Here is a 22,322-nt window from a genome sequence, read left to right on the forward strand (position 1 = left end):
ATTAAATATTTCTCTAATAAACTTCTAAATATATAAACTCCTACACGAAGATTTATCGATAAAAGCTATTTGTGATATAACTGTGATACAACTTAATAGAATAGGAATTAGAATAATACCTTTAATAAATAAATAAAATAAATATCTTTAATAATATTCAATATAACAATGTGTATAACAATGTATTATAATATATTTAAAGATAACTAAGTTTGACTAAAAGAATATCTTTATAAACATTTAAAGGCAAAATTTATTTATTTATTTATTGAAATTTATTTATTTTAGATGATTTATTTTCTATAAAATAAATTTTTACGTTTTTTTTGTTAATTCTAAGTTGTGGATTTCAAAATTCAGGCTTATGCAAAATTTATAAAAGAGATCTCGGATTAAGTCTTTTCTTTTTGACAGCGTATATTATGAATACATTATAATAAATGTGTTTTAGACATATTATATATTGGAATTAGCCGCTTCTTATAACAAGACAAATGAAACATTGATACGAAACGTTCTTTTGTTCGGATCTTTCGTTGGGAACACGCTACGTTTTCGTCGTTGAAGACAATATTTCGATTACAACAAAGAAAAGTATGTTAACAATATTTTATATATATAGAAATTTTTCCTCGAAACTTTTATTACCATATTATATATATTTTTTTATCAAACCTTGTCTTTTGGCTCCGTTTTATATTCTTTAACCAAATCTTAACCTCAACTTAAATCTTAACCTGAGCACGCAGATACGTTGCAACTATTCGTAATGAATTCCAATCGAAATTATGTTTTTTCTAGAAAACACAATACAAATGTAGGGAATCCTGAAGGAAAAAATTGTGCAAAAATTACTGCACAAAAAATTACATGTTTTTGTGTATGAATTTGTGCAGATTTTTGTACAAAATTTTCACCTTTAGAATTTTTCTGCAGAATATTTTGCAAAATTTTATGTAATTTTTTTTTAAGGTAAAAATTACATAAAATTTGGCAAAATATTCTGCAGAAAAATTCTGAAGGCAAAAACTTTGTATAAAAATCTGTAAAAACTGCAGAAATTCATGCACAAAAATATGCAATTTTTTGTGCAGTAATTTTTGCATAATTTTTTCCTACGGGATAATAGGACAATTTCGATCGGATTCTATTTCGATTAATTTCATAATATGTGCCCTCTCAATCTAATCTATCTCTTTACTTCTACACTGTATCTCTATAATCTATACTTCTAACCAACATGAAATCAATAAATTTATTAAATCATTTTTCTACTAGCGGGCCTGTCAATGGTTTGCATTTTTTGATCAATTTCTTTCTTTACTGGCAATGTTCTTTTAAGCGTGGTCTACAATATATGAAGTAAGCAGTAAGAGCAATATAAGAAGTAAGAGTAGGTTTAAGCAGACGTCATCCCTATTCTCATGCCTTATTCTATGCTTACTCCATGTATTGTAGATCACGCTTTATATTCTGAAAGTTTTACACCGTAAATGAAAATTATATAATTGATAGCTAAATAAAGTGTCTTAAATTATTACATGTAAATATACATGTAAGCTACATAGCTTTAGGAGTGAATTGTTCTATTATTGATTATTAATATAAAAGAACAGTAATCACTTGAAAAATAATTAAATTAAATATACAATTAATAATAAGCTATACTTACAAATGATATAATATAATTATATATAAAATGATAAAATCTCTGATAAAATGAGTAAATTATTTAAATTTGGATATATAAAATCTCTGAAAATGGGTAAATTATTTAAATCTGGATATATAATATTGCAATAAAATTATTATTGACAGATGCCGAAACATTTTCGGGAATTGTCTTCGCGACAAAAAAATCGGCGCCTTCAACAATATGAAAGGCAATATGAGCGTCAGCCAATTGTACATCATGTCGATAGACCTACGGTCAGTATTGGAGTCGACTTAGAGTCGCTAGCTGATATGAGAGAGAGAGAGAGAGAGGAGGTGCCTATAATACAATCTATTCCTGATGACTCTGATTCAAATAATATCAATGTACTTTCTATCGATGTTTCAAATTCTGACTATGTTGAATCGGAGGATAAAGAAAATACTGATAAAATTCCACAGCTTTCGAATTGGTTATGTTCTTGGAAACTAAAACATAACATTACTCATACTGCTTTGTCAGAACTGTTAAATAAATTGCGTACATGTGGTCACAGCGATCTACCAAAGGATGCAAGAACGCTTTTAAATACGCCGAGAAATAGTATCGTAGAGGTATCGGCAGATAATACAAGTTTTTTTCATTACGGTTTGAAAAAGGCAATAATTGAACAATTGGCACGCACAAAGGTCATAGCGGAAAAAGAAATTATTATAGACTTGAATATTGATGGACTACCGATATCAAAAAGCAGTAAAAGTCAAATTTGGCCAATATTGGGCAAAATTCACGGTGACAAGGCATTTATACCATTTGTTATTAGTGCTTATCATGGGTACTCGAAACCACCTTCTATAAATAATTTTTTAACACCTTTTTGTCAAGAATATAATAGTCTCCGAAATACAGGACTTATTTTCAATAAGAAAAGATACACTGTACGAATTAGAAGTGTAATTTGCGATAGCCCTGCAAGATCATTTGTAACTTGCACAAAATCACACAACGGATTCTTTGGATGTGGAAAGTGTATGCAAGAAGGCACCTATATAAATAATCGTATGTTGTTTTTGGAATCCAATGCATCTCTTCGGACTGATCAAAATTTTAACAATAGAGTACAAGAAGATCATCATACTGGTGTATCTCCTTTCGAGTCAATACAACTGTCAATGGTTTCACAGTTCCCTTTAGATTACATGCACTTAATATGTCTAGGAGTCATGAAGAAACTGTTGCAATTGTGGATAAGTGGATATCAGATATCAAAGTTAAGTGGACGAAAAATAGCAGAGTTGTCGGAAAAATTAATTGCAATGTCGAAATGGGTACCTAAGGAATTTGCTCGAAAACCACGTTCTCTAGATGAATTGACTCGTTGGAAAGCAACAGAATTGCGACAATTTGTACTGTATCTTGGACCAGTTGTGCTGCTAAATATTTTGTCTGAAGAAAATTTACTGCATTTCAATGCACTAAATTGTGCAATACGGATATTGTGTCATCCAACAGATTGCTTCCGTAACAATAAATATAGCACAGATCTACTTATTCTATTTGTTCAGAAGTTTAAACAGTTGTATGGCGAAGATGCTATAATTTACAATGTGCATAATTTACTTCACATAAGTAAAGACGTACTGATGTTTGGACCACTGGATAATTTTTCTGCCTTTCCTTTCGAAAACTATATGCAGTCAATAAAAAAAATGTTGAGAAAGGCCGATAAACCATTACAGCAGTTATATAACAGAATTTCGGAAAATTATAACCAAGTAATTCAATCTGATTGTAACAAATCTAGTATACCTATATTGAAAAAGAAATGTTTAAAAGTTCCTCCAATGAATTGTACCAATGCTTATAGTACGATTCAATTTAGCGATTTTACATTGACAAACAAGACACCCAACAATTGTTGTTATATGAAAGATAAAACAATTGTTGTTATTGAACATATTTGTTATAACGAAGACGGAAGAGCCGTCATTATTGGAAAAAAATTTTTGACGAAAAATTCTTTGCCATTCTATCCTTGCGAGTCACAGAATATGGACATATATGTGGTAAAAAATTTATCGGACTTAGTGATGTGGCCAGTCACAGAAATTCTGAATAAAGCCGTTCAATTTCCGTTTAAGGATTTAACTTCATGGTGCTGCATGCCATTATTACATTTATCATAACAATTTTTAAACTTTATATGATACGCGTGCTTCTTTATAAATTGCGGCAGAGATGCTAATCCTGTTTACATTTGTACGTATTATTTTATTGACAATAAACACATAGGCTGCTTTTCTTTTAGTGATACAAGTCTACGCAAATGACGTCGTTCTATCTTTGGCATTTAATGAATAACAAAGACAGACCGACACTATAGTGTCGACTTGTGTCACTAAAAGAAAAGCAGCATTATTTTATTAAGATATATTGTAAACGTTATAATAAATTTTAATTTACGTGTATATATATATATATATTCATATATTTTTTCAGAATGGCGTTTTACGTACTGCTATATGATGTGTATTGCATAACAGTACCAACGATATGGATAGACTTCGAGCGATCAATATTTAAAATGCCAAAAAAAAGTAAACAGCTTACTCAAGCCTGCATAAAACAGATGCCGCCGTGTGATGATTGGGACGAATTAACATTTCATAAGAGCTTTGGTCCTTATGGTTTGTTTTACATATGTATATCTTGAATCAGTCGCACACGATGCTTTTTTCCTGCGGATTGCTTGCGATTTTCATAAATTATTACTACAATTGCACCACACATCAGGATTTCTAGTAATTAACTACATCGTAAGCAATCCAGCATGAAAAATAGCTTTGTGTGCGGCTAACTTTACATAAAAATGTGAAATTAAATTTATATTTATTTAAAAACGTTACAGAAACGTACCAAAATGCACGATCGGTCGAAAAAGTAGTGGGAGAAATGTCAGCGTCAGATGATAATATTAATAATATTAATATACAGGCATATGATAAGTGTAATGCTTCAAAGAAGAGGCTTATAAAGAAGAGAAAATTGTATGGCGACACAAGCAACGAAGGTATTTATAGAATACATTTCTATAAGAAATTTAGTTTATGAAGGAGATCCCTCAGCCGTCGACGAACTACCAACAAAATTACCATTTTTGTCCTATTTTCGTCGCATTTATTCGTTAATATATCTACATCAATATATTGCACATAGATTAATTTTGTCGGTACAGACGGCTGAGGGATTTTCTTCAAGTTACAATATAAATCTTTTTTTTATATATAAATATAACAATTTTGAAAATTTTTAGATGAACCAAAAAAGATGCGTCTTAAATTGCCCTCGAATTATATTCCACAAGTAGGAAGTGGATATGTTTCTGACTTGCAGCCTAAGATTAATAAAGCGATCACTAAACCAGGTTCATGCGAATCCAGTGACTTAAATCAGGCCGATGATACTCCAAATTCTGATAATACTTTTGATTCTAATTCACTGCTGGAAGATGATTCTTCACAAGAATTGTCAGATTTCTCTGACAATTCTTGTGAAGAAATACAATACAGTAACACAGGTATCATATTAATTGCTATATTTATATTGATTGGAAAAGCTGTATATAAAAGTAAATGTTGACATTTTTTATATTTTTTATATTGTTTTTTAGAAACGCAGAAAGCAATAACAAACTGTGGTCATAAGCAAAAAAGTTACAAAACTGTAAAAGGTATATTTTAAATTTTACGTAATATAAATTTTATAATGAATATGAATGTTCATAAATAATAAATCTTACATGTTTATATTTATTTACAGAAATACCGAAAACAGTAAAAACCAATTGTGTGGGACAGGAAAAAGCTTCAACAGCTCAGCCAAAAATAATGTCAGCTGACAATACAGAAGAATTTGGGAACGAAATTTGGGACGAAAATTTGGGAAACCAATCTAATGATTTAGAGCACACATGTTGTGGTAAATTTTGTTTTATTTACGTTACTAGTAGATATAATGCGAAACAAAAGAGATTTTTATGAATAATGTGCAATGATAATAGTTTAATTCAGTAAATTTAATTGTTTATTTTAATGCTTCTTATTTTTCTTGTTTAGGAATATGCCGGCGTGGTATTAATGCAAAATTAGCTATACTGGAGCGTAAACTTAATCGAATTATTCATCTTTATGAAAATAAACAAGAAGTACAAAATGAAAGAGAAGTGCAGGTGGTCGATTTCTCTCTCTTACCAAATTTGCCCCTCACTACGGTGGAGAGAATTGAAGCGTTTAATAATCAACTGGATAGAGCTGATGTTCGGCGACAATTTGTAAGTATCTTGTTATTTACAAATTATTAATGCGAACATGCATTATGATTACGGTAAATGAGGTGTCGAGATTTGAAACTCGCTCTATTTATCATAAAGTAATTTATACTTAATTTAATAATTGACAAATTAATATAATTAATTTATTATAATATTAATTTTATAGAATGTTTTAATTATTTAACATAATATTAATTTAGTTAGTTAATATTGTCATTAATTAAAGCCATCAACGCAATGAAAAAAAGAATAAATAGAGCTAGTTTTGTAATTATATATTATATAATATACATATTATATAATATCATAATGCATATGTATTATATTAATGTGATATGAAATATATTTGTAGATTCAGAAAATGTCACAAGTGGGCGGAGAAACAGTCGCCAAAAATGTTAGAAATATAATGTCGCAAACTATTGGTTACGAAGTTGCGCAGGCATACACGTGGACAGGACAAAAAAATAAATTGTCTCTAAGAAAATCAAGACTATCCGATACAATCATTGGTATTAATTTAATATTTTTATTATATATTATTATTTTATTATTGTTATTATATTATTATAATTTATTATTAATACATTTATAGAAACTGTATTGATGCAAGGAAAAAGCACCGTGAGTGAAATAGAAAAATGCATGCAGGAATGGTTGAGACGATCTGGTGACAGGATACGAGCAATATTATTAAAAAAGTGACATTTTACATTACGATCTGGCGACAGGATACGGGTGATAAATTGTTTAAAAAGTAATGTTATATTTCAATCCATATATTCTAAAATATATATTTTATATAATATATTATTAAATCTTTGTAAAAATAAAGAATAAATATTGTATTACATTGTATGTTAATATACAACATTGAGTAAGTTTCCATCGAGAGTACAAATCGGGTCAAAGTTGGACCAATTAACCAACGGCTATATATGCTAATCATAACGGAAATTAGGTATTTTTGTTGTAACCAGCATAACTATTGGCTAATTAGCTCGACTCTAACACGATTTGAACTCTCGGTGAAAACTTACTTATTGTAACGTATTTTATTATTACCCCAATTATTATAATTATTAATGCGAAAAATAGACTATAAGTCAACTTAATGTTGACTAAAAGTCGACTTAATGTTGACCAAAAGTCGACTTAATGTTGACCAAAAGTCGACTTAATGTTGACTAAAAGTCGACTTATAGTCGGTTTAAAGTCGACTACAATGGCTGACCGAAAGCCGACTATAGTCGAGTCATTTGTTGGCTTTTAGTTGACTATAAGTCGACATTCAGTCTGACTTTAAAGTCGACTTTAGACTTCTTCTGCCGACTGACAGTCGACTAACAGTCGACTTGGTGTTATGTGGGAATAAACGTTCTTCCAGCCGTAAGAGTACACGGAGCGAAATTTCTATAAAGAATATTCCTAATAATTTTTTAATTCTTATAGGAAATGTATACCAAGCTGAAACGTATCTAATATATAAGATATGTCTTATTATATTAAATGTTATGTGTGTGTGCGTGTATGTGTGTGTGTCGATATGTAGACTCTTAAAACGTGTTAAAAATTATTTAAAAATTAGTAAACAATTTTAAAAATTATACTTGAAGATATTGGAAGAATATTAAAATTATTTATATGATTAAGGTAACGCAAGATCTCAAAAAATTCTCTTATTTTTATCCAAGGATTAAATATGTTAAAGAACTATATAAAACTATATAAAATAAAAATTCTTACGTTTTGATGAAAACTTCTGTGCTTTTATCTATTAGTAATTGTCCGGGAATACACATACATATGAGATGAATAAACGAAGCGCAACTTATAAAAACATATCTTACTGTTTCTTCAACATTTCCCATGTTATTGGTAAGCTGCAAAATTACTGCAATATAAAACTTTTACTGCAATATAAATATTTTTTAGTAGAAACAGATATGCTTTTCAAATCCTTACTTGTATTCCTATTACACTTAAAATCAGCACATTCATAGATAGCATAATAAATGTCACATGAGTGAACATGGATTCTAATATCATAGAATCTGAACGTGTCTAAAAAGAAGATTGAATAAAACAATTTAATGATCGAACGAGTGTTAAATTAAATGATCAATTTATTAAAATTATCAAAGATATTATGGAATTTACATAATACAGATTCTAATGCAAGTTGATGTTTTTTTAAGCATTTTATCAATGCAATATGGTCATTGCCGATAGAATTGTGTTTTTTTATGAATAATGCATCCCTTTGTGGACTTTTTTGTCGCTTGATGTAATGTCTGTTTTGCTAGTTATATTTTCCAGTTGTTGGTTTGAAATGGAACATGTAAATTAATGCACAAACTTTATATTTTCTTAGTTTATTCATCCAAAAGAAAGAAAATTATTAAAAAATGTTTGTAAAAAATGTAGGAACTACACGATGTTGTTAACTTTACTTATCTAATAGCTGTAAACAGGCTGCAGGTATGTAACACACACACATTATATATGTAGTGTCGACAGTGAATAGAATTGTCGTAATTGTACTCGCAAGATAAGAATGAAATAAGATTGGATAATAATATTTTTTTCTGTGTCCACTCTGTACTCGGCCTGATACACATATCCTAATGGTTTTGACTTATTCAATGGAATTATGACGTCTAAAATCCTTGGAACCAATGGAATTAGCACATAAGATAACAAAGTTACACTAAAATATGCTGCACAAAGGAACATAATTTATTAGTTATATTAATATTAAAGTTATATTAATATTAAAAAAAATTGTCTTTACCAGAATGGACATATTTATAATTTTGTGAAAAATTTTGTAAATGTAAACGCAAATAAACTCTTGTAAAAATTAATTCAAACTAGAAAAAAATTGGCCTTATAATACAACATTCTTGTAATTTCGACATATTATAGTAGTCGATAGCACATTATGATTACTCTTTAAACATGATAAACAAATTATTTCAAAATTATTCTCATATCTGCATAACAGTTTGTTACTTTTTGGCCAATACTAGCATAATATCACCAGATATGACGCTCGAGTTCGCTATTAAAAAGCTCCCAATGTTTTTTCATATGTTCCAATAGTCGTCGCAACTGATCAACAATGCAAAAAGTAATAATAACAAACACACGTTATCGATATTGATTTAATAACTTACTTTGTCATTATTCACAACGATATTAATTAATTTTACGCCAGCAGCAAAAAGAAGAGTAAGAGTAATTATACATTCAACGACAATATCTGTATCACCCCAATATCGTATAATAACAATGCCTAAAAGTCAATGATTATATCGCAACGTTAAAGTTAACAACAACAGTATTTATAAATTGGTTATATATATTTGCATAATTAATACTATTTATTACCTGAGTTACGATAACAGAAAAATGTACCATTGTAAAAAACCACGACATCAATATCTTCAATGGTTTCCGCTGATACGGCCACCCACCGATTCGCGACAAAAATAATTGATTCGTTGCATAGTATATTTCCATTTCTGAATTTATATCGTACATAGGTGTTTTGCAAACGTCCCCTACTTCAGGTCAGTTCCCTTTGTAATATAATTAAATATATGATCTCAATGTATGACATAAAGAAGTGACAAAACGAACAATATGATTATGGTGCACACAATATGATTATGGTATATTACATTGTCAGTTCGGTAGTACCGGATTGTCAAACGTATACGAATGGCAAGAGCTACATATTAAATTGATTGACGTTTTAGACGTTGCGTATTATGTTGTAGTTTGCAGCAGGACTTTAATCTTACCTTGTACCAAAGCATTTATATATAGAATAAAAATATCATTTCTTTAACAGAAAGAAAAACGCGAAACAATTGACATCGCTTAGTATACATTAAGATACTACAGATACAATTTCTAATATGTTAAATGTTACATGTTCCTTTGATCTTGAGGTGTAAAAACATGAACGTTCATTTATTAGATAGATAATCTTCTTTTAAGCTACGACTACTACAATCACGTACTATTTATCAATATTTTTACTACATTGTAATAATTAATATGTCGAACACCACTCTCATATTAATTTGCCATTGTATTGGAAATTTATGAGGAGTAAATTGTGCAAAGGGGGACCATGCCTCGACGAGAGGAACAGAACTCACCCAGCTAGGCAGGCCTTTTAAAATCACATATCGTGAAAGCTTTACAGCAAGGATTGTTTCAATTTTGACAACAATTTTATGATAAGTAATTGTCTGTTGCTTTGTTTTCTAAAAGTTTCGAGCAAATTTACGGCAAAAGTTTTCATCACACGATGCTGCAAATAACAGAGAAAGACTTGTACATAAATATTACGTATAGAAATTACAAGATTTGTTTCGACACGATAAAATGCAAAATTTAAGCAAATAACAGAGCAAACCTTGCTACACGACATGACAATAAATTTATGGCAGAAACAGGAAATCTTGTTAAGCACAGAATAACGGCAAATTGATAGCAAGAACAAAATAAAACTTGCCGAGCATACTTTCGCAACAAAATTGCGACAAGGTGTGTCCGTAAACAGCTTAGTTTTTGTTGGCAAGGCTTGTCGCAAATAGTATGACGCACATTTTACGCAAATAACAGGGTTGCATTATCGGGTTTTAAACTTTATTTCTGACTTTACTATCTATCTCGAGATGACGCATTTCTCGTGAAAAAGATTTACCTACTGGATTAATAAAGGGGGCTCATCGAGAACAGAGAACCAAGTACGATTGCACCATTCACATTTGATGTTGGACTAATCAGTCTAATATTTTATTTTTGTTGATCTAAATTTCGACAATATTTGTTCTGTTCTTGCCACAAATTTGCTATTATATTGTGCATAGCAAGGTTTGCCTTGTTTTTGCCACAAATTTGCTATCATGCTATGTACAGCAAGGTTTGCTCTATTCTTGCCACAAATTTGTTATCATATTGTGTACAGCAAGATTTGCCTTGTTCTTGCTGCAAATTTGTTGTTATGCTTTACTAGCAAATTTTATCCTGTTATTTGCATAAAATATGTGTCATACTATTTACAACAAGCCTTGCCAGCAAAAGCTAAGCTTAATGCGGACACACCTTGTCGTAATTTTGTTGCAAAGGTTTGCTCGAGTTTGCGGCAAACTTCGCGCAAAGTTTGCCTCATTTTGCTAGCTGGGCAGTTTTACAAGAATAATCAATACACAATATGTACATATTTCCGTTGCGTCATCTTGATAAAAGCTATACACAAAGAGATTTTTTTTTAATTTACCCTCAAAATAATTACAAAACTTTGACATGGATTTCGAAGAACTATACTATACTTTTAATAGTTCTGTTAAATTGTTGTAAATATAAAATTATTTGATTAAATTTTAAAGTTTGGTAAAATTCTTCGAAGGCAATGTTGTCGAACTATCGTGATTTTGATGGAAATTTTAATAAAGGAAAATAATCTCCGTGTAGCTTAACGGAATTAATTGTATCCGTCTAACAAGAAAGACTAAGAAAACGAGGAAAAAATATAACTCCTTTAATAACAAGAAATAAAATTATTCTCGGGAACTTCAAGGAAAATGCACAATTTTTTTCTGAGAGGCAGTGCATAATTCAGTTTTTGATATAAGGATATTAAAGACAATGTCGCAGGTAAAATGTATAAAAATTATTACTCGTTACTTCTCTTATCAGTTTCTTTATATCGGTTACTTTAAAATTTTTGAAATCTCGATGTTGCAAGTGTTAAAATTTACTACGATGCTTTCAGTAAATACATTTCATAAAATATTCGACTGACTTTCTAGTTACGAATGTTATAAAATATATTTGTCAATATTGCATGTTATATATAATTCTGAATTTTTAAAAAATTGTTAATTTTTTAGAATGGAACTACAAAAGATGTTTAATTACAGAAAGTATTTAGTTATTATTGCAGATTAGAGAATGCCGTGAAGTAGGATATAGCAGTTTTTACCACCTTAAAAAAAAACATTATTCTTGAATGCAATACAGTTTCGTGTAGAAACACAAAAGTATGCACAGTTTATATGCATCATCTATAAAGACAAATTATTGTTTCTAACACATATAATAATGCTTATCATACTATAATTGGCCATCGATGTTGTGATGTACAGAGAGAAGGATATACAGAACTCGCTGAATATTTAAAGTGAACCAAATTACTTGTTTATTTCTTGAGAGTATACAAAACGGCTGTCTTGTTACAACGGGGGGGGAAGAGAGACGCACGAGCACGAGAGCTACATACATTTTCGGGTGCTTAGGGAACATAGAGCTTGTATTAATGGAGGGGCCATTGCTATATGCCGGACTCCGCGCGGGGGAATCGACAGAGACATGAATATATTCTCATATATTCTGTCTCTTTTCGTGTTGGATATCCCCACCACTCCGTTTTCTAGAAGGAAAGAAGCGCACATACGAGCGGTACGACAGGTACGAGCCTACCTACTTGGTGCCTACTTGGGCCTCGGGCTGTTACAATTAATACAAAAAATTTTTACATACTAAAGTAATACTGTGCATTCATTGATTGGCATGCATCTTTTAGATTCGAAATTATGTACCACTTAATGAATACACAGTGGTCTAGTTTCCACCGATGCATTAATTCGCTCCTAGTACGGCGTAGAACCAGATGTAAATCGATGGAAACGTGACTGACTGCGCTCATTTCACTCTCGATTCGATCTACACGTTTTGTGGGAGTGATAGCGAATTGACACCAAATTTATTTGGTGGAAACGGTTGAAACAGGATCGAAGTAAATAGTGCCAACCTTTACTTTTTAGTATAATAGTTACCATTTATTAGGTTATATTTTCTCAAAAAGAAATCTAACCTTAGTAATCGAAATGGAAAATAAACGAGATATAATTTTCGTTTTTTTGACACTTTAATGTATGTAGGCTATTCAAAGGTTATGTTTGTTAATATTCAACAAGCTAAGTTAAGTTGGTTCTACTGAAATATCAATTTTTCTCACTTCTACTTGACTTCCAGTGGAAACCGACATTAAATTCGATTCGCACCGGAACAAGATCGGATTGAAGACTACGGTGGAAACTAGACCAGTGTTATCTTTGTAAGCAATTTTTTTTTTCGTACGAGTTCGAGAATCGGGCCTGAGATTGTACAGTTACAAACCTGTTCCCACACGAAAAAAGACAGAATATATCCACCTCTCTGTCGATTCTCCCCGCGCGCGTCGCGATGCGACCAAGGCCCCACCATTAATACAAGCTCTATGTTAGGGAAGCAGAAAATAACAAATAGACACGCCGCAAGATGACGCACAGGGCTTTAGGGAGACGTCCCTCAAGCATAAAATTTAAAAAAATACGAATTTACCGATTCTACTCTCAACAATCGACATTACGTATATTTTACTAGCAGTCAATGTGCATGGCATGATACTTCTATAAAGTAACATCAGCAACATTTTCTTGGTTTTTAATGAAAACGCATACCAATGTGATCTATAACTGTATCAATTAATTTAATAATAATTGAATAATCCATTATTATTACTATAATTATAATTGAATTAAAGTGTGTATCGTCGAAACCTTCCTTACGGACAAGTCTCGGTATTTTTTTTGGGTGAGATAAATGATAACACATAATATTCGAGCCAAAAAGGAAAGTTTCTTTAGATCTTAGATAATGTACAATGTAGTTACGAATGAGTGAACAAGGCGAATCGTGATAATTATTATACTCGCATATGATCTTAATGATCACGTGAGTAGTTATACACGGGGCCCTGGACGCTTTAGATATACTCGCGAAAGCAAGTTGCAACCGCGAGAATGACTACCCAGGTAGCAAGGTGACGTCTAATTGACGGCATTTTTTGGTCATTTTATGACGAACCAGACGTCATAATGTCGAGATAAAATGACGTCTAAATGTCGTAAAACTGACGTACATTTGTCTCATCTTAACGACGTCATATATTGACGTCAAAAATACGTCATTATTTTCATATTATTGACGTCATTTTCAAGAAGCTAGTATCGTACATTTGACGGTATTTTATTGTTATTTTTATGAAAAAACATAGGTTTTTAAGTTACATTTAATAAAGACGACATTTTAACGTCATTTTTATGACTATCCCAGGTAGTAAAAGCCGTTATTTTGACGTTTTAGAAAATATTTCGGGTACATGTCCTATATATGCAGTACTTGCATTATGAAAATATCGAAATAACATAATTATAATGTAAAAAAAAATCTACGTTGTTTCTCAACAAGCATCACGACCCACCACACCATAGTCACGTTTGGAATTGCCTAACTTCCGCGGTCACCCATCCAACTCTGAACCGCCGTCGACGTTGCTTGACTTCGAAGATCGTACGCTACTTAGCCCTTTGTGATGATCCATGAACACTTGATGATCATGAATACATATTTGTTATAGATCAGTTCAATAGATGCGAGAAACATGAAACTTGTAGTTAACTAATATTTTTATAAATAAATATAAATTTACAGTTTTTTTCCTGATTTTTACATATGCAAAATAACATGTGGAATAACTTATAGAAATAGGTTTTTGCTCTGTTCTTTTGATAAAGCTAAATTATACCTCAGACAAAACGCAATATTTATAAAATATTTATAAAATATTTATAATATTTATTTAAATATTTTATAAATATTTATCTAAATATTTTATAAATATTTTTGTGGTCTTAGATTTGACAAATCATAAAGATTTATCATAAATATTATAAAAATATTTATGAAATATTTATAAATATTTACAAAATATTACTTATACAAATCTTTATCTTTTATTTATCATAAATATTATATAAAATATTTAATTTATATTTTAATATGTTGAATAAAGATTTTTTTTTTCGTATATACAAAATATGTGTAAAATATTTATATAATATTTTGAAAAAATAAATATTAATAAATATTAATAAATATTTATCATAAATATTATGTGCTGCCTGGGATGATTCTAAAATATTGATAGTATTAATTATATAAAATATTATATTAATTTTAATAATGTTGTTTATTAACCAATCTTTAAATAATGATAGTTATAGGTAGCAAGGTGTCATCCACTAGACCTCAATAATTTGTCATTTGAGGTCAAATCGTCAATTATTACAAAGAATTATAGTTAACGTCAGTAATTAGTCACTAATAAAATCTTATTAATACGTCGTAAAATGATCAATTAACTGACGTTATTAATTAGTCAAGAATATGACGTCGGAAATACGTTGTAGAATGGATAAATGACTGACGTAATTAATAGGTCAAAAAATGACGTTACTATTACGTCTTAATTTGGTAACATGACGTCTGCGACCTTAAATGACGAATTATTGACGTCGTATTAACGTCACCTTGCTACCTGGGTAGGCGACCGGGGACTATCCCCATTCCAACGTGTAGGCGACCATGACGACGCTACACTATGCATTGTATTAGCACACTTGGTGTGCGTGCGTGCGTGCGTGCGTGCGTGCGTGCGTGCGTGCGTGCGTGCGTGCGTGCGTGCGTGCGTGCGTGTGTGTGTGTGCGTGTGTGCGTGTGTGCGTGTGTGCGTGTGTGCGTGTGTGCGTGTGTGTGTGTGTGTGTGTGTGTGTGTGTGTGTGTGTGTGTGTGTGTGTGTGTGTGTGTGTGTGTGTGTGTGTGTGTGTGTGTGTGTGTGTGTAGTGGAAGGGGAATCGGGTTCTACCGAACAAAGTGTATATTTTTTGCTACCTACACAGAAAAAAAAGTAATATAGTCAATAACATATGTAATTGCGGACTGCCAACTACATAAAATACTTAATACAATAATATTTGCTATTGCAAGTACAATGATACTGTCTATATATCTATATATCTATATATCTGTAGTTGGCAGCCCGCAACTACATATCTTATTGGATATATTACTTTTTTTTCAGTGTATGCACCGAAAGTGGTTTTTTTCTCATCTGTCAATCGTATTTATAAATTATACTTCGACGCACAGGTAAAAAAAGATATTGTGTGCGAGATGTGCAAACCCACATAGCATCAAATTGTGATGGGCAAGGAGAAGTGATAGCAAACAGAAATTTTAGATTGTTACGTCCAGCTTTGTTAAATTTAACTTTGTTCATGCATTGGAAAAATTTGAGAAACGGACGCAGGTAAGGCATGGAAGAACGTAACGGATTTTAAAACGTTCCGTAGGCACGAAATAAACGAGGAAAGGTGGCTTGGTCGGACGCACTATTATGACATGAAAATGCGGGTCAACGTGCCAAAAATGCTCGCTATAACCTGTTTTCAGGTCGTGCCTCCGTAGGTCCAAATTTCGAGTCAGCGAATTTAATCACTTTAACTCAGGACTGGACCAGGTGCTTACTTTGATCGGGAATTGAATTGAGGTCGTTTAAGAGTTTAAATAAATGAAACTATTTTAAACTTAACAATCATATTTATTTTAACATATTACTAGTCATGAAATTACAGTGGAAATTTTAATAAATGAAAGAAAGACAATATTTGTTTTTATAATTTCCAGGGCAAAGAATTACAATAAAGATCAGATTTTGGTATAAAATTTATGAAGCTTAAATGTATATACATATTTATTTTACTTATTTTATCCGTGTCTGTACAAGATTAGACTTAATATATAATTTACTCTATTTCTGTTATAATAGTGGTGGAAGGGGGGAAGAAATTATTTTAAAAATCTGTAGGAACGGCGAAAGGATCATAGTAATGGGGAGTGAAGACTGGGATGGGATCTGAGGGAGCAAGTGCGGGAAGGATATCTAATAGAATTTCCGGATCTATTGCGTCCGGGTTGATTGCGAAATCGCGGTAATTTTGTAATAAGGGGTCTATTTTTAACGGGAACTGTTCTAAAAGCTCAATTAATGATGTTTGCGTTCCGTCGTAGTGATAAAAGCGGGGCCGGGGTGGGACTCGTTCAAATTCTTCTATAAGCTCTATGGATGGTTCTGGAGAAGGTGGGGGTGGAATTTCTTCAGGTTCAGGGGAGCTAATAGGGGAATAAGTAGGAAAAACAGGAGGTGGAGTGGTTAGAGGAGATGAGGGTCGGGGAACACTAAGTTCTTCGAGAGGGGTGGTAGGAGAGGAGAATCGAGGAACACGAGGTTCTTCGAGAGGGGTGGTAAGAGAGGAGAGTCGAGGAACACGAGGTTCTTCGAGAGGGGTGGTAGGAGAGAAGAGTTGCGACTCGAGGTGCTGTTGGAAGACGCGGTTCAATTCCTCCCGTGCCCGCCGATTTTGTCTCTGACGCCAACGTCTGGCTGCCCAGTGTTTCCGTTTTGGACGGATAGGTCTGTTATTCACTATGAAGTGAATAAAATGATAAGCAACAACGAAAGGGAAGTGACTCGATTATGAATTAAATAGATGACTTACTACTTGCTGGGGTATTTCCTCTGGGGAGCGTAATCCGGAGTGCCGGTCTCAGGGTACTCGGGCGGTTCTCGGTTGGCCGGAACAAGTCAGTCCGTCAGGACTCTGGGCTGGTGCAACTGGAGAGTGATAGGCCCCACTGGAGTACACAAGTGCACTCACTTCACTTGCGGAACGTTTTTTTTTTGTTCGGCACTTAGTTTTTGTCCCGACTCGCACTCAAGCAATCGCGAAAAATCTTGCTTCAAAGTTTTACGTGAATTATTGGTGAACTCGCGACGAAAATTCTCGGACTCACACTCAATCAAGAGTAAAAAACGGAAAAGCTGCTCGCGGTCTTTGGGATCGCGATTTTATACTCAATTTTCCGAAGGGAAGGGTTAAGGTGTAGGCGGTGTCATTCTTGGATTGGTGGGCCCTTTCAAAACCACCAAATTTGGGGCTTGACTATTGGGAACTCGCGAAATTATTATTTTGTAGAGATGATCAGCTATTGGCTCATCTCTTCTCGTCTCCGCCCGATTTGGTTTTGGTTTTGAGTATAGGAGAGGGATGTTTATAATTTTTGCTCCTCTTATCTTTAGGTCACTTAAACAAACTAGCAAGCAAAAAAAAGGGTCTTTATGTCTTCCTGTAGGATTTTAGTGAGAACATACTTTTATTGATTGAGCGCGGACAGCGTTTTTGCTGTGAATAATAAATTTTTATAGTTTCCGGAGGTTCCTTGTTTGAAGATTTTAATTTTTATTGAGTTTCAATATTTCCCTTTTCCTTTGCTTAGCGTCGGGTACCGATCCAGGGCATTGTCAGAATAACGTTCGGTAATAAAGTTATTATTTATTCTTTTTTTTATTCTAGACTCGACATTGCCCCAGACTTCCCGAAAGAATTAAATTATATCTAACGGTCGCTCTCAAAATAGTTTACAGATGGGGAACTATGCATTTGTTTGATGACTATTTCCTTCAGTTTATGTATTTATTATTCCTCAAAAAAAAAATAAAATTTTAAATTGTCGCTATATCTCACGAACTTGTGCGTGACAATAGAGCGATCCTCTGCAAACATTTCTTGCTCTCGGCGACCGTTAGAATACGATTTCTCTTACTTAATTATTATCTTTACAAGAACAACGAGAAGAAAAATGTTAAGTCCACCGGACGTAACAAGATGTTAGAACGCTTTAATCATATTCTAAGTTCAATGCAAACAGTACTAGTGGACTATAAATTTATACTTTTCTTATATCCCAGGTAGCAACGTGATGACATTTACTGGACGTCAATAATTCGTCATTTAGGACGGAATTCATAGACCGATCTTAAGTTCAAGAATTTTCTTAAGTTCAAGAACTGTCTAGCTGCGAGCAGACTTGAGACTTATTTAATCAATGAAATAACAGCATTGACGTCTCAAGAAGTCTAAACGTTTCTTTAACACAGTGTTATTAGTCGCGTTTATAATTATATAATGTTTATCTAATTAATTATAATGTAAGTAGGTATGTACCACTATGGGGAGACGCCTGTGACGTCACTGGCGCCGTCCCCCACCTTTCTACGACGGCTCCAGTGTCACAGGCGGCTACCCATAGTGGTACAAATGCTACATTTATGAAATCTGCTACATTTATGAAATCTCTCTCTCTCTCTCTCTCTCTCTCTCTTTTTTTTAAAATACTTTATTGGTACAAATTTTTTGATAAATACTTATTTATTTATTTATTTATTTATTTTAATAACAAAAAAGCACATCCTTAACATAAAGCTTAAAGAGAGGTTTTTAAGAAATAAAAAATTTTTTAAATAATCAAATAATATATTTATTTATTTATTGATTACATGTTACATTTTACGACATATTTTTTTCTGCTGCAGAAGTAATACAAAATACTATCTTAAATATTTATTGGTTACATAGTTGTGGTTAATATAAGATATATTATTATTTTCGCGAATAACAACTTTGTGTTTGTGACGCACAACCTGAATGAGACATACCACGACCTATAAATTGATTTTTATTTGAAATATAAGATTGTTGGTGTGTCATATACGTGTTATAATAATTGCGAACTATTTTATCATTTCGTGATAAATCGTTCGAAAAGATATCACGAAATCGATGCATACCAAAACCAGTACACATAAGATGCACAAACATAACACAAAATTGTCCACACACGTCAGAGGTATTACTTTGAAATTGTTGAGGGTTGTAGAATAAGATTTTGCAGTTTCTTCTAAGCCGTTTGAGATGCTGAGGGATGATGGGTGGTAATCCGTAGCTGTCGAAATAGTGGCCAACGCCGTCTCTTCCGACGTACATAGCGACCCAGTGTGTTCCGGGTTTTGTGTGATCATCGGTATTAGCAATAATTCCTGCAGGTTTACTCCAAACAGTTGGTATTTCATCCGCCGCGTAAACACCGGCGGTGTCACAAGGAATATTTTGTAAAGCTGCTCGCAGTTGCAAACTATTCATAACCACCAAGAGTTATGTGGAGAATTATTTTCTTCTTCTTCTACTGCTTCTTCTTCTTTAGTATTTTGATGCTTATCACGATTATACCATGTCATAGAAGATGATGGGGCGGGTGGCGATAATGGTGACGATGATGTAGAATCCAAAAGACCATAATCTTTAAGCCATTTTCTGATACGTAACGCATTATTTAAAGCACATGTATATTCCCTATTATTTGTTTTACTTTTTATGTTATGAATGAGACAAGTTTGCTCTAACTGTGGTAAACGATGAAATGATGGACATTCTTGCTCTTCTTCTAAATTTATAATGTTTCTGCTAGTAATACGTTGGATAAATGCTGATTTATCAGCGCCTCTAGTGAATATTCGGTTGGTAAGTTGTGTAACAGCTCTCAAATGTCGACATAAGTTTTTATACGGTGTATCTCCTTCAAACCACTCAATACCATGAAAATTTTTACTGAGCCAATTGTTTTGAGATTTTGAACGGGTAGACAGTTCAGTAAAAGAATACGGCTGTGCAATGATCCAATGAGCGCAATGGGCGGTGTTTACAGAGACAACAGCAACTTCTTTTGGAAAAAAAGATTCTTCAGTATCCTTGAAGCCTTGTATATCGATAACGATGTCCATATTGTATAATTATAACAGCAAGAAAAAAGAGAGAATTACTGATAGCTGTAGTAGTGTATATGACCAAGAACTAACGAAGACTGACGGTGCAATATATATAAGATCTTTACTGCTGTGTCTGTTCCTGTAGTGCTTGTCCCCATAGTACCGCAGTTTCAGACTGTTTCTGTAATACTTATCTTCATCTCTCTCTCTCTCTCTCTCTCTCTCTCTCTCTCTCTCTCTCTCTCTCTCTCATGCACACTTATCCACCATAATCCACAATTACTTGTCTTGAGGCGTCAATTTCCAAAATATTATCATATTCAGCATAAATAATACAATTTATTGTATGTTCTAACGCTTCTTCGAAACGCACTTCAATTCTAACATTGCCGTGTTTCATTAAATTCCAATGTGTATTGTCATTTGCTGAAAGATCTGGTGTAAGATCAAATGCAAAAAGACAATAACCGTTTGGATAACACTCACGGGAAATAGAATTGCCCTCGTTTAAAAAATGTATACCTGTTCCAGAAAAAAGCGTATGATAGGCATCCATATATAAATTTTCTTTCGTAAAATCTGGTTGTAACGGTTTACTAGGTATTTGTTTACCGTCTACATAAAGAGATAAGTAATTAATTTTGTAATGATGAAAATTAAAAGGATTAAGTTTACGATTTCCGTTGAATGCTTTATTATCAACAAAGCCAATTATTAAACGTTTTGGTATTTGACCTAATATTACATTGTCGAGTGTTTCACCGTATATACCGCTATGTATAGATATAGATTTCACTTCAACACGCGTAAGAGGATACTTCGCGGTGGTTTTCGAAAGAGCTTTAGCATGTGCTAATAATATACCCGGTGAAATCTTTGAACGTCTAACAAGTAGAGTAGCATCAAGTATATGAACCTCGAAATTTTGTTCAGTTTTATCCATAAGACAGAAACTATCTCTCGAGCGTACCATTTGTAAGCGCATTTCTACGCCGTTGATCAGAAATCTTTCTTGATTGAAAACATCACAATGTAGATGGCCCATAAGATCAAGTTTCTTGTTATTACTTGTTAATGAATGTCGTTTTACAAAACCTTGATTTAAATCGAATTTGGTCATTGCACCACTTGTATCTTCATACCACATTACACTCGTTAAATGAGAGTTTTTTGCAGCAGGACCATAATTAAGCAATGTTTCTATATAAGCTCGGTAAGCATAAGCGTTGTTTGGGGGTGATACAAGTTTTTGATTAAAAAAAATATCCACTTGATTAAATAACGAGTGCATAAAGTTATTTACAGGCCCTACGAGATTATCAGTTACATCTGAGGATTTTGAAGCTTCTGTAACAACTTTTGTTTTTTTTTTGTAAACAGTAGGCCTTATTTGAACGCACATATGCAACATTGTATGTGGTAAGTCAACGTATTCTTCTCCTTGTCCCGGTACAACAAATTCTATAGGTGAATCATCAGTTAACGATGATATCGGTTTATAGTGTATCCATTGTGAGTTTTCAATTGTTGCCTGTGTGGGTGGTACAGTGAATAATTCCAATTCTGATTTAAGACATTCACATGAATGAGCATGTAAAAAGGCCATATTTGTTGTTATTTAGCGTTAAATATATTATTGAAAAATATCAACAATAGTTCGATTGTTCCTTGTGTAACTCTTTTTCTTCTTCTTTGTTTTTTTTTCTTCTTCTTCAACGTGTTTGTTCTGTTATGGTAAGTCGCCTTCTTTTTCTTTTGTTGTTTCACGATAT

The 22,322-nt window shown here is 32.5% G+C and overlaps 3 protein-coding genes across 3 annotated transcripts; 1 reads left to right on the forward strand and 2 right to left on the reverse strand.

Moving 5' to 3' along the window:
- Positions 1-569: 569 nt before the first annotated feature.
- Positions 570-7,037, forward strand: LOC118648433. The gene is made up of 10 exons (XM_036294743.1): positions 570-594; positions 1,819-1,929; positions 4,154-4,341; positions 4,563-4,724; positions 4,968-5,231; positions 5,325-5,384; positions 5,474-5,632; positions 5,770-5,984; positions 6,337-6,496; positions 6,580-7,037. Exons 2-10 carry the CDS (start codon positions 1,877-1,879, stop codon positions 6,687-6,689), a joined length of 1,371 nt encoding a protein of 456 aa, XP_036150636.1. The 5' UTR covers positions 570-594; positions 1,819-1,876; the 3' UTR covers positions 6,690-7,037.
- A 12,777-nt stretch (positions 7,038-19,814) lies between these two features.
- On the reverse strand, positions 19,815-20,592 carry LOC118648436. Its single transcript, XM_036294746.1, has one exon. The coding sequence runs from the start codon at positions 20,563-20,565 to the stop codon at positions 19,924-19,926; it is 642 nt and encodes a 213-aa protein (XP_036150639.1). The 5' UTR covers positions 20,566-20,592; the 3' UTR covers positions 19,815-19,923.
- A 309-nt stretch (positions 20,593-20,901) lies between these two features.
- Positions 20,902-22,156, reverse strand: LOC118648441 (uncharacterized protein F54H12.2-like). The gene is made up of 2 exons (XM_036294755.1): positions 21,073-22,156; positions 20,902-20,930 (listed from the first exon to the last, which is right to left on the reverse strand). Exons 1-2 carry the CDS (start codon positions 22,154-22,156, stop codon positions 20,902-20,904), a joined length of 1,113 nt encoding a protein of 370 aa, XP_036150648.1.
- Between the last annotated feature and the right edge of the window lie 166 nt (positions 22,157-22,322).

Source organism: Monomorium pharaonis, unplaced genomic scaffold (genome assembly GCF_013373865.1).
Source record: "Monomorium pharaonis isolate MP-MQ-018 unplaced genomic scaffold, ASM1337386v2 scaffold_439, whole genome shotgun sequence".
NCBI classification, from domain to species: domain Eukaryota; kingdom Metazoa; phylum Arthropoda; class Insecta; order Hymenoptera; family Formicidae; genus Monomorium; species Monomorium pharaonis.